The sequence below is a fragment of the Poecile atricapillus genome, chromosome 12, assembly GCF_030490865.1.
Source record: "Poecile atricapillus isolate bPoeAtr1 chromosome 12, bPoeAtr1.hap1, whole genome shotgun sequence".
Lineage (NCBI taxonomy): Eukaryota > Metazoa > Chordata > Aves > Passeriformes > Paridae > Poecile > Poecile atricapillus.
In genome coordinates, this window is record NC_081260.1 from 13405128 (window position 1) to 13417706 (window position 12579).

The window sequence follows — 12579 nt, forward strand, 5'->3', positions numbered from 1 at the left end:
GTGACAGATATGCACTAATGATCCCTTATAAAAAGAAGGAAGTGGGTGAAAGACAGGAATTCTCAGACACTCATCATGGCAATTCAGCATAATTAAGTCTGGTGAAGTCATAAAAAACAGTTGTTAAATGTCAATAGTTATACTTTAAAGCTGACTACCAGCACCAGCCGGCCTTCTCTCCCAACTGGTGTCTAATTCCCTCAGACCAGGCAGGCAACAAATCCAGAAATGCAATTTGTAGTCAGTTTTAGTCAGGGTATGCTACAGTATCAATGAACCCTCCAAGCAGTGGCAACTCAACTGCAGTTAAGTGCAAGTATCAATGAGCAGCATATTAGAAAACTTAGTCTCAAAATGAACAATTTGTGTTAGGAGTGTGAAAGACAACCTGGGCCTACCTGGGGCCTATTACACAGCGACAACCGTTCGTTCTGAAACAACAGACACAGCGAGTGTGTGCATTATGTATATATTTTATAAAAGAGCAATGTCTTTTACAAGACCTTCCAAGAGTGGGGAATAGCCAGAACACTACAAAAAACTGCTGTAACAAGAGTGACTATTTGTGCGCTTGCTTTATGCAGCTTACATTCGAATGTTTACAGAGGCCAGCACTCAGATAGGACTCTCCACTAACAAACAAATCTGGAATACATCAATTGTACAGGTAAATCAGCCAAAATTAAGCAATAGCTATGCTCTTCTCAGGTTTAAGAAAGCATGCAATAGGTTTCCCCCTCCTGCCACCCCTCGTTCAGGTTTCTAAATCACAGTACAGTAAAAGCACAGTAGAAGGGAACCGGGGCACAGGTAACAGGGTTGGATTTTATCACAGACGGTTTATCAATATTTTGCAAATGGAAAAGCAGCCTTCTTTAAACACCAAGAAGGTAGAGAAGATACAGACATGAATAAAAAAATAATTAAGCAACTTAAGACATCAAAAATTCAAGAAATAGCACTGTGCATATACAAACAAAATTAACATTCAATACTGTAGAGCTCATTTAAAAATGGCACCAGTGGACAATATTTTACAATATGCACATTTATTTGAAGTGGGGAACTAATGCTCCACGGGTGGAAATGATCATACAAATAATAGTGCCACTATTGGCCCATTCTGGTACTTCTTACAATTTAATGGAAACACTTTTAAAAATAATCTGGTATGTACATGTCTTCTGGATACCCAACAGCTTCTTCAGAACAGAAAAAAACTATGGTTCTCCCCCTCCCCTTTTAGCCAGACAGTATTGCCAGAGATTGTGCTCACATCTAAAGCACATAATCTTACTTTAAATTCAGTGCTATTTTCTTTCAGAAAGATCACAAATTGTACTTTTAAGTAACAAAAGCATTTATGTTACAAACATTCAAAAATGGAAGCTTATGATTCTGGCAGACAATGTTGCGTATTAAATACAAACCAGCCAGCAATTACTGAACATAAAAAACTTATTCAATCATAAAAAAATACTATAATTCATCACCACAGACTTTTTACAGAGTTATAAATAATAAATAGCATAACACAGTAGATTACAAACGGATTTATTTTGCCCCGTTATAGTCTTTAAAAAGTAAAATATCTGTTCCTACCTCAGACTGACCAAGGTACTGTATCAAGACTACTCATAGCTCAAAGAAAACTCCTTCACCAAGCAATTTGCAGAGCTCATATCCAATCCAAAGCCTTTCCTTTGGAATCAAACGTTTGCTGAGCTGTTTGCTCTGCTCTTGACCAACAAAGGGACAAACTCTGCCCAGAGCAGCTGCAAAGGGTCTCACCTTGGCTGCCCCTCAGAGCTGGGGCTGCCCCCAGCACTTCCACACCTCAGAAAGGAACACTAAGGGAAGCAGCACCGCTGACAGACTTGGGTAAGCACTCTATAAACAAGCTGTACACAAAGGACTTTCCCCACCCACCCCTCTGGTTTACATTCCATAATTTTGTAACAATGTCCCCTAAGGCACAAAAATACTTATGACCTCAATGCCACAGGAGACATCGATGGTGCCGTACATGGTTCTCCTACACAGTAGTTTAATTAACTTATCTGCACTGTATGTCTTCGATCGAGGTGTGGATTAATTTTTCCTGGCCAAATCTTGCTGAATAATGACCTTATTTAATACAATCTGTAAGACAAATGTTCTGGGAAGAGAACTATGCAGCTAATTTAATCATGTTTCTAGAGTATCATTATTTCTTCACTGATGGCAAAAGTGACAGTCATTAGTTATTTTGCTGTGGGGTTTTTAGTTTAATGTAATAGAGTGAGATTTCCACACCCAATGTGGTCTTCTGTAAATGAATTCATAAAAATGACTAGCAGCACTAAGAAAATAAAATATTTTTTTTCTCCCTTCCATAAAGGAATTTGAGGCTAGTGACTGAAAAAAATAAAAAAAGCAAGAATAATTTTACTCAATAGTAGAAGTGCCAGAGAATAAATTAGTATTTTCAAATCCTTCCAAACCAAGTTATTTCCCTAGACATAGTGACCATGATAATGATAGAAGTACATTCCTAAAAATTGCAACACTAATAGGTAGATACCTATTTCTGGAATCATAAAGTGTATGCAAGTTCCTGAAAGCAAAAGTTAGTATAATATCAGCAGACATCTTGTCTAAAAAATAAATTCGCAAAACCAGACATTAATATGGTCTACAATGTCCATTAAATGGATAAATTAAAAAAAAAAAAAATCACTGGAAAGTAGCCAAGGATTACAGTAACAACAATTTTTCCTTTTAATAAACCTCATATGAATGGTTCAAGGATCAGAGTTCATTTCTCTGTACGAGTGTACAGGAAGGGGACAGCACAGCCAGACACTGACTCAGGACTTGGTAAAGTCACTTGGGTGAGAAGTCATCCATCAGAATGAACGAGGAGCAGGAGTTGGAGCACGTCACTGGAGACTCCGTGGTGATGCTGCCTTTAGTCAGGGAATCAGAGGAAGAGCCAACACTGCTGCTACTCCCATCCAGAATATCCGAGGACAAGCTGGGGAAAGGTAAAAAGGTCCTTCAGTGCAGGGGCACGAGGCTCTGAACAAAGCTGACGTGTTCCCCCTCGGACAGGACTTGTAGGAGACCTATACTACCACTCAGTCTTTACTGCAAGACTGGCAGCCCTGAAAACTCCTTGTTTTCTGTAGCATGTTAGAGATATTCATGCTCCTCACGGGAATGAAGAGCAGAATTATTGTGTTTTTTTAACATGCAGAATAAATTATGAAGCTGGTTTTAATCAGACATAGAAAGGAGGTGATAAAAAATAAGTATAAAACCCTTAAAGCTTATAGTAAAGGAAAAATAATAAATTAATCAGCAATGCAGCAAAGATGTCACTAGTTAGCTGGTATACTCAAAGCAAGATTGAAACCTATTTTTCTCACAGAATTCCTGTGTTTGGATTTTGTAAGTCTAGATACAAGATCCCAGAGGACACATAAATTGATGCTTTTGCACTTTAGGGGGAAGCAACATGGAAAACACCATCTAGGCAGTTTCAAGTCTGTAGGTAAATTGAAATTACAGTAATAACAGCTGGTATTTTTGAATACTTAGTATCTGACTCAACACAAAAAAAAACTTTGGTATTTTATGATTGTAACAAAGAAAGATAACTTAACTCTAAAAGTCATGAACTTGGGAACAAGAACAATTAAGTACCCACACACATTTTCTAAGTATTCAGTGAAGTGCCACAGACACTGTATGACCAATGCCTACAACATATTGTTATGATGAAGCAAAGTAACTTTGCTTATGAATTAACAGGGTTTTGTAACAATTATATTCAGCATGAAAGCTTGAAGCACAAAATCTAGGATCAAGTCTGTTCAGGAAGAATTGATCAGAGGAGAAGGACCGTTGTCACAGGACAGCTCCCACTAATACACATCCGCAAGATACACACGAACTACTTTTTTCCTGGAAAAGAAAACTAGAAAGCCTGTAATAAATACACATTCCCTGTTTTGGCATTTCAGGGCACATGATATATTTTACCATGAACTGAGATCTGACAGATGTGTAACATCTGGAGAAAGCATGTTGGTTGTTCCTTGGAAAAGTCTCTTTGGCTGACTTTCAGTTTCCATTTCACCTAAAGAAAACAATGCAAATAATCAAACTGACTTGAGTTTCTGGAATATCCATTTAAAATTTGTCTGCTGTAAAAGAGAGGTTTGACCTACAACACTCCAAGGTTGCATTTGTAACACAAGTTCTCTAATTCAGCCAACCAAGCACCTGCCTATGACATTATTTTGATGATAACTGTTGTTAGACCATTCAGTCCATCCTCAGCTAAAACTTCAGCAGTATCTGAGAGGCTACAATGAAGTCAAAGACATAAAACTTGCTACTTTTACTGTAATCAGACAAAATAATCTAAAGCAAACAAATTACCATGACTTAGTGTTAAATAAATAGCTGAGATAAGTGACATAAGTCAAAATAAAAAGTTTAAAATTGTTAGTGATTATGAAAATAAGAATGATGGCTGGGTTTAGTTTCACCCTCCTCTATACACCAAATTCTGGTGCATGGGTACACTTTAACAGGAAAGCTGAACTGAATAAATTTGTCATGTGGAAGTATTTCCACTTACTCATTGTGGATCAGATTGTCTTTGTACCTGTAACCATCTACAGATATGAAGAGATTAAATATGATGGGGAGAATGAAAGTAATTTGTTCAGTGTAATCTGCATATATATCTGAGTATAATTAGGCTCACTAATAGCTGCTCTAAAACAGACATTTGAAAATATTATGAACTTGAAAATAAATTTTAAAAAAAAGAAAACCCTCTCACAGTATATTTTCATTTTTACTTTGGGAAGGAAAAAAGCATGAAATGGTAATAATTTTTCCAGCTTTTACCTACACTTTGCAGTAGTTGTAGATACAGTTTGAAAAACTGACAGAGTTTGCATTATAGCAAACCAGTCTATACATTCTGCAACAGAATCACACTGCTACATTTTATACAAGACTGGTAACTTCCAAAGTTTTCATTTCCTTCAGCCCACAGGGATACATTCCTCTCTTAAGGCAAGAAATAATTGCTTCTAGGAATGGGTGAAAAACATTTATAAGATACTTAGTCTTGCAGAAATATGAATAAAACACCAACTTAGGTAACACTTTTGCCCCTTAAACTTGACAGAGACAAATCTGCACTGCTGCAACACACTGCAGAGTCCACCAGTATTAATTCCCTATGGTGGTGAAAATTTCTTCAGTTCATGGCTTTCCTTCTCCTATTATAAAACTACTGCTAAAATTCAGAAAAAGACAGGACCACATATTTAGGAAAAGAAAGTAAGTTCATTTAAATAGATAAGAGGTTTGAAAATTAAGCAGCATTTTGAAAACACCTTGACATTTCAAGCAAGAAAAGGAAAACTCATATCTCCACTTCAAGATGCTCCACAGGAGTACATGGATTTGGTGAGGAAAGGCCTGTCTCTCTACCTACACTGCTTCTACAATTTGTGTGAAGTGTGTGGATACTTATCATTCACTGATCATTTAGCTTAATAAACTTTTGTTCAGTTTTCATGCCTCTAAAATTCATAGAAAATAAAATCCAAGACAGAACTGAAATCTATGAGAAAACTTGTCTCTCTTCTCTGTCAAATCAGTATCAGTTAGACAATGTTCTTTATCTGACAGGACAAGCAGTAGTGAAAAAAAAAAAAGCCAAACAACAAACAGTAACTTTTCTCAAAGCCTAAATGTAAGTCTTGTACAATAAAAGGATGTTTGTGGTGCAGTTAAGAACGCCTAAGTTAAAAAAAAAAAAAAAAGTAGAAAGGATAAGCACAGCTAAAGGCACACTTGAAGAATATCTCATTCTCACAGTTCTATTGTAGAAATTTGTTTGGGGATGTTACTTGAAAATCTCTAACATGGAACAGTTCCAGGAAAGAATGCATTTACCCCTTTCAGGAGGAAAGGGCACTGATCTATTCCATTTCTCTAAACAATCACCTTCTCAACTTTCAGAGTGAAAACAAACATTCAGTACTAAGTTTAGAAGATACTGCATGATAAGCAACATTCCTAAGATGATCTGAAGGGTGTGCACTGTTCAGTGCTACTTGCAGGAATGTTATGAACATTTGTAAGCTGACATTTAATTTGATGTATAATAAAGATCGCCTCTGTCAAGCAGGAGTTGTTTTTTTTTTTTTCATTTTTCATTCCTGTGTTTTAGAATAGCTACTTTACATTGTATTTTTGAGTTATGCCTGGCAAATCCCAGTTCACTCTGGATACAAGTGCATTATACTTACAGAATAACAAAAAAAAAGTATCCAGCTAGAAAACTACATCCATATTAAAACATCTGGTAAGGTAAATACACCCACCTTTTCTTTTAATGGGGCCAAGAACACTGGGCCTGATACAGTTGATTGGACTTTGACTCCTCCTGCTGAAGAGAGGATACTGAGAGTCAGGCCTGTAAAGGTTCCAATTTGCATCAAATCAACACAACCATGGCATATGAAGCATTCTTCAAAACTATTCCTGCACAACTGGAATTCTTGTGGAATCTAAATACATAGATAACAAATAAGGGCTGCCTATTAGAGCAGATTATCTGCCACACAAAGTTGTTGTGAATTTTCTAGGGTTTTCTCCTTCCCTTAGGGAATCACATCCTCATTTATATTTTTTTCTAAATGTTGTGGTGCATTTATATAAAACTCATCTGCTGACAAAGTTAATTTGAAATACCTGAGAACTTCCCCTCAAGTTACCACGTCTAGTTTAAAGCTGACACATGCTCTATATGACCACACACATAAAGCTGCCATAGGTAAAGGCTGAACTTTCAGAGCATTTTTATGTGGCAATGCTTCAGCAGTTGTAAAACTGAAGTCTCTTTTAATGCCTTAACATCAACTTTAATTAATCTTTGGCTTAAATTCCAATGTTAGCACAACAGACACTCATGACTTACTTGCAGAACCGCCTCGTTGGACTGGGAATAGGGCTTGGAGGTAATCCATTACTGCTCACAAACATTTGCAATGATGGTGAAAAACATTGCTGCAAGAAGAAAGTTCAAATGAAGATAGTCCGGAATGTCTTTTAAAATACTCAGATGTTACACTACACCCTCAAAACAAACGTCCCCTCTCCTATTCCCCTTTTATTCTTAAACAAAAGCTAGCAACAGATTATGCAGATTATCAAATATAATCTTACAAGTATTAGAACTTAATTTACAAAAACATACTGGCCCATGCAATTCTGCTCAGATTAAGCTAAAATTGAAACCCATGAAAGAAGTAAAATTGAAATAGACACCTTCTCTCATTCTGTTCCTTGTTACATTTAGAAACAGCAGTACAGTAGTCAGAGTTTACTCAAAATACAACTGACTTGAAAACTAATGATATTCCAGAGTAAAATATGATATTTAGCTCTGTGATTCTGCAGCTAATTTTGAGCTTCGCCCATGAACGCTTCTAGTAAAACATAAAAATCTTTCTGTTATCTGCAAGTGATTTATAGTCAGAATTCCAAAGGTACAGGAGCAGCTGCCAGCATCAGTGTTTTCCCAGGAACACATTACCCAGCACTCGTATGTGGCTGTTACATCTGGTAGGAGCACACAGATTGCTCCTTTTTTGTGCAAAAGCAGAATCACACAAGAGGGTGCAAACAAGGTCAAGCAGCCCATCTTTAAACCCAGGTGCCAGTTTCTCTGTGCTACATTTGAGTTTTTCAATCCTCACTGGTAAAGTAGTTTATCTAACATCCACCATTCTGTGGCATCCAGTTTTCAGTACGAGTTCAACACACCCAAGTCCTCCTTCAGAGTGCATTTGTGCCATCTTTTCCATAACTGATGGACACATTTTCATCTCTCACCACACAGAATTGCAGTCCAACTTTGCAGCTTCTTCCCCAAAATCCCCCCACTTCTGCACCTGGAGATCCTGGCCATGACTACTTTCCTGACCTCTTCCAGCTTCCCTAGAAGCAGAACCCAAACCCACTCAAATACTGCTCTAAAAGAAACTGAAAACAGCAGAAACTGAAAACATCCTTAATCTTTGCAGGCTCCCAGATGGTAACCATTTGATACTAAGAAACCAACAAAATATGGATTTGGCTTTTTTGGTGCTTGTTTGATTGTGTTGTTCGGGGCTTTTTTAAACTATGGAACAATTTGTGAAGTTGCACATCTTGATAGTTCAGCTCAGTCTAGAATTCTGAAATACCGTATCAGCTTAGTATTTCACTTATCCTACCTTTCCTATTCCTCTTGTAGGTGAAGGTGCAGGTGAAACTGGAATGAAGTCTATTCTCTTTGGGGAAAAAGATTTCTCAGACTTGTCCAAGTCATTGTCGCTCTGTGAATACAAGGTTTCAGACTTAACACTGGCACAGGACATTACCTTGAAATCCAAGGCACAACCTTCTAATGGAAAGTCATTGGGTCAAATGCACAAAGTAGCTAAAGCAGATGAGCTTAAATTCTTCTTAAATTAGTTTCACAGTTAATTCCTCTCTTTCCCTTAAATTCGTCATTTGAGTGTAAAAGTAGAATTAAATAGGAAACATCTATAAAAAGATTACCAGGCTCAAGCTTTCCTCCCATGACTGGCTTATCTGCATTGCTGTCTGCACTTCCCTAGAATACAAAAAACCCCATCAGTAGCTACAAAGAGGATAACTCTGGCTATTTTATCACCTTCTTTCAGTAACACTCACCTTTCATGTGCTGCCTCTCTGTTCATTAAATCCACTCCTTCTTCCTGCAAGAGATAAATGTCGTAAGTTTTCCCATAACATTTGATTCATCACAGATACTTGAAATAATACTTGTGATTCCATTATTTGCCATCAGGATTGAAATATGAACAGCAGAACCACTACAGAAAGACAGGACAGCCACCAGTCCATCTCAGTGCTTCTCTTAAATTAAATACTTCTAAAATGCAAGGCAGCTTAAACACAACAGTAAGCCTTGCAAGGCCAGTTCCTTGTTGAAATTAAGTCTCAAGAAATACTCAGTTTTCTTTAGTACTTGAAAAACTCAATAGGAAAGAAACTTTGCAAGTACTTCAGTATCATATAGCATTTTTCATTCTGTCACTGAATACACATAAAAACTACACTTACCCTTCTGATCTGATGAAGTCGGCTGCTAGGAATACGAATAGGAGATGATGACAAGAACTACAAAAAAAAGTGACAGCCACAATGATTAAATCACACACAACTGCTTGCATACACACTATTTACCATCAACTACATTCTTAGGGAGTTCAAAATGAGCTGCACAACTACATGTGGATGACTCAATGTTGCAAAAAAGCAAACACTGACCTTCAAGAGAAAAGACTTGTTTTACCACTTACAAATTCCTTGTATCACTCAGCAAGTGGCAGGGATCTGACTTGCAGGCAGATACTGCTCAGCATCTCAAGTACAGAAATAGCTACAGATGCCACTTAAGACAAGGGAGATACTACAAATGAAACTGTGATTGTTACACAATTCCCCACTGCCCAGGATATTACAAACTCCCGCAGGACACCTTACTCAACCAGTGGGCTATTTTAAAGGAGAAATCTCAGTGCTTCAAGTCAGTCTTGAACAACATTCCCTAAAGATTAATTTCTGCAATTTTTCAGTTGTGTGTAATTTTATGCATCTAATTCCTCTGGAACTCTAACATCACGTATAAATGGGCCAACAGTTCCCACTCAGAATAGTTGTGTGTCCAATGCTACACCTACTGACGAGCTCCAAAATTCTGGATTCTTAAGAAATCTCACAACAGAAGACTTTGAATTAAAAATCCCTGCCACCTCTCCTGAAGAGAAGGCACAGAGGAAACTTACGTCAGGACTTTAAGGTTTTGAGAAAAGCAATATTTAATCTCCACTACCCTCAATCAAGACAGAAAAATTTCAGTGGAAGGAGCACATAAATCTCTCACCTGACAAGGAGGGGTTAGAAAAAAAGAAATGCAAGATCTCTGAAAAGTTAAACAACTGCAGTAGTGTACACTACTACAAGACTTAAAACAGAGAGCAACAAATAAATTCCTATTCTTTCAGTGATTTTCTGAGGTCTAGTGTTCTGCCTTTGCAAAAAAAGAGCACGATGTCAAACAGGTCAACAAAGAACTGTGACTCCCTCATCCATTTTCACAACAAAGTAAAACACCCTTTCAAGACTTTTAATTCTGACAGAAGGTTTCAACTAACTTTAAAACTGAACTTAATATGAGGAGTCACATATAATGTCAACTACTTGTCTTCTTGGGGACACACAGTCAACATACCAGCATTATTTCATTATAGGTTGTAGTTAGAGGTGAAAAAATGCTTATTCTGCAGCTTGGAAGCTTGCTAGGACACTTAGTACAAATATAAATCAAGTTTAACTTCATTTCTTTACTCAAACTATTCCTCGTTGTGTGTAAACATGACATGCTTAAGATTCCTCACCATTCCATGACGGCTCATAACTGTTGTGCTGTTCCTGCGAGTCCGCAACACGTAAGGCTGAAACACCTGGGAGTTGTCACTGCAGGGGGGGAAACAAAGTTTTGTGAACAGCTTTTTTGGGTGCGCTTTGCTCAAAGCTCCACAGTGCTGTGACACGCACTGCAGTCTCCAGAGCGCTGAAAACATCATTTTATTTGAACAGCAGCACTGCTATCGCTGGAAGCGCGACGAGCACCTTCCGTGAGCCGAGGGGGGACAAGCGGGCACTGGCGGCGCCGGCCCCGCGGGACAAGGGACACGATCCACAGGCCGCTGAGGGAGCGCCGGGCCCGGCCGAGGCCCGCGGCGATGCCGGCGGGCAGCGGCGACCCCAGGGCTCGATGAGCCGAGCTCCCGGGCCCCTCACCTGAGCCCGTGGATGAGCGGGGCGCTGTTCGACCGCCTCAGGCCGCCGCCGTCGCCCGGGGTCGCGGCGCTCCCCGGCGGCAGCTCCAGGTCCAGCTCCATCTTCTCCTGAGCCATCGCGGCGGCGGCGGCTCCGGCTCCTCCCGCCCCGCCGCGGAGCCCATTCACTGCCGGCGGCCGCCGCGGCTCCTCGGGCCGCCGCTGCCCCGGCCCTACAGGCCCCGCGGGCGGTGCCGCGGGCTCAGCCCGGGGGCGCGCCGGGCCCGGCGGGGGGGGCGGCCGCAGCAGCGCCGCATCCCGGGGGCGGCCCGGGGGCGGCCAATTCCTCCAGCGGCTGCTGCCGGCGCTGCTGCCCGCGGTGGCGGTGGAAGCGCTCCCGCTGCTCCCGGCGCTTCCCTCGGTGCCGACCGCGCTCCGCGCCCGCCGCCGCGCACTGCGCATGCGCGGGAATCGGGGCGCAGGCAGCACCGCCCGCCTCGCATGGCGCATGCGCAGTGGCTCCGCACCCCGGCACTGCTTCGGCGGCGGGAGAGCTCCCGACAGCCCCCGGGGCGGTGCGCGCACTGATTGGCTGTGGCGGGAGTGTGTGTGTGTGTTTGAAACGCCGCAACGGTCGCTAGGACGCGCGCGCCGAGGGGGCGCGGCCCCGGTCAAGATCCGGGTTCGAGTCCTACCACGGCCACAAACCCGGCACCCGTCTTAGTGGGGAAGAGGTTTTACAACCTTCCTCAAGATTAGACCCTCTCCGACCTAAGTCCCGCAGGCTTTCCCAGTGTTCTCCCCAGCTTCTCCTAGCTGCTGAAGCACGAGGGCTTTGACTGCAACAAGAGTCTGCTCAGCTTTCAGAAATCTGGCGTAACATTCCTTATGAGATGGGATCCTAGTTCTTGACTGTATTTAGGTTTGGGACCGACCTGGGCAAACCCACTGCACGTGATCAAAGCACCAAATTTTGTGCTTATTTTAGAGTATTTTTCTGCAACAGCAGTTGCATCACACGTATTTGTCTCTTACATGCAGGGTCTTTCCCAGCACCAAATTTTAAAAGATCTTCATTTTCTCTTGGGATAAAGCAGTTCTTTTGCCAGATTACTAGGTGTTGAAACTGTTAAAATAGAAAAGTTAGGATTTTTCAACATTTCAACTACCTTTATTGGGAACATGGCTACATTAATTACTTTCTTAATTTAAAATTACTGAAGGTAAATGCTTCTAGGTAACTGATTAGAATTCTTGTTTCTGTACCAAAATATTTATTATGGTACCTCCTTGCATTTTTTGTTAATCAAGACTGACTTGAGCATATTTCATTTTAATACATTACGTGACTCTGCGCCTCATCAGCTGTTGCTGATGATTACATTTCTTTCACTGAAATACAACTAATGAAGGACTTTGTGCTGACACTCACAAAGATGCATGGAGTTGAGTTAAAAGACCCACAAGATTACATTTAAAATATTTATAGGATTTTTTATACATATTTATATTGAAAAACACGGAGAAACATTCCTTATTCTTATTACTTATGACTGCAGAGGAGAAATAACTTTCACAGTCCTGTGTCCCTTATCCTATGGCCTATCACAGCCAGTAATGACTTCCTTCTGTGAGGTGATACAGAATTGTTATCTCCTGCAAAGACTGAGAACATAAATATCTAAATAAT

At 40.4% G+C, this 12579-nt stretch overlaps 1 protein-coding gene and 1 non-coding gene across 2 annotated transcripts; both read right to left on the bottom strand.

Moving 5' to 3' along the window:
• Positions 1-457: 457 nt before the first annotated feature.
• On the bottom strand, positions 458-11335 carry PABIR2 (PABIR family member 2). Its single transcript, XM_058847457.1, has 10 exons — positions 10912-11335; positions 10506-10584; positions 9169-9225; positions 8758-8801; positions 8623-8677; positions 8295-8396; positions 6995-7083; positions 6399-6463; positions 4027-4123; positions 458-3016 (listed from the first exon to the last, which is right to left on the bottom strand). The coding sequence occupies exons 1-10, from the start codon at positions 11025-11027 to the stop codon at positions 2866-2868; spliced, it is 855 nt and encodes a 284-aa protein (XP_058703440.1). The 5' UTR covers positions 11028-11335; the 3' UTR covers positions 458-2865.
• LOC131583814 (small nucleolar RNA U109) lies at positions 3095-3238 on the bottom strand. Its single transcript, XR_009278603.1, has one exon. It is a non-coding gene; the product is annotated as a small nucleolar RNA U109 (small nucleolar RNA).
• Positions 11336-12579: the final 1244 nt, after the last annotated feature.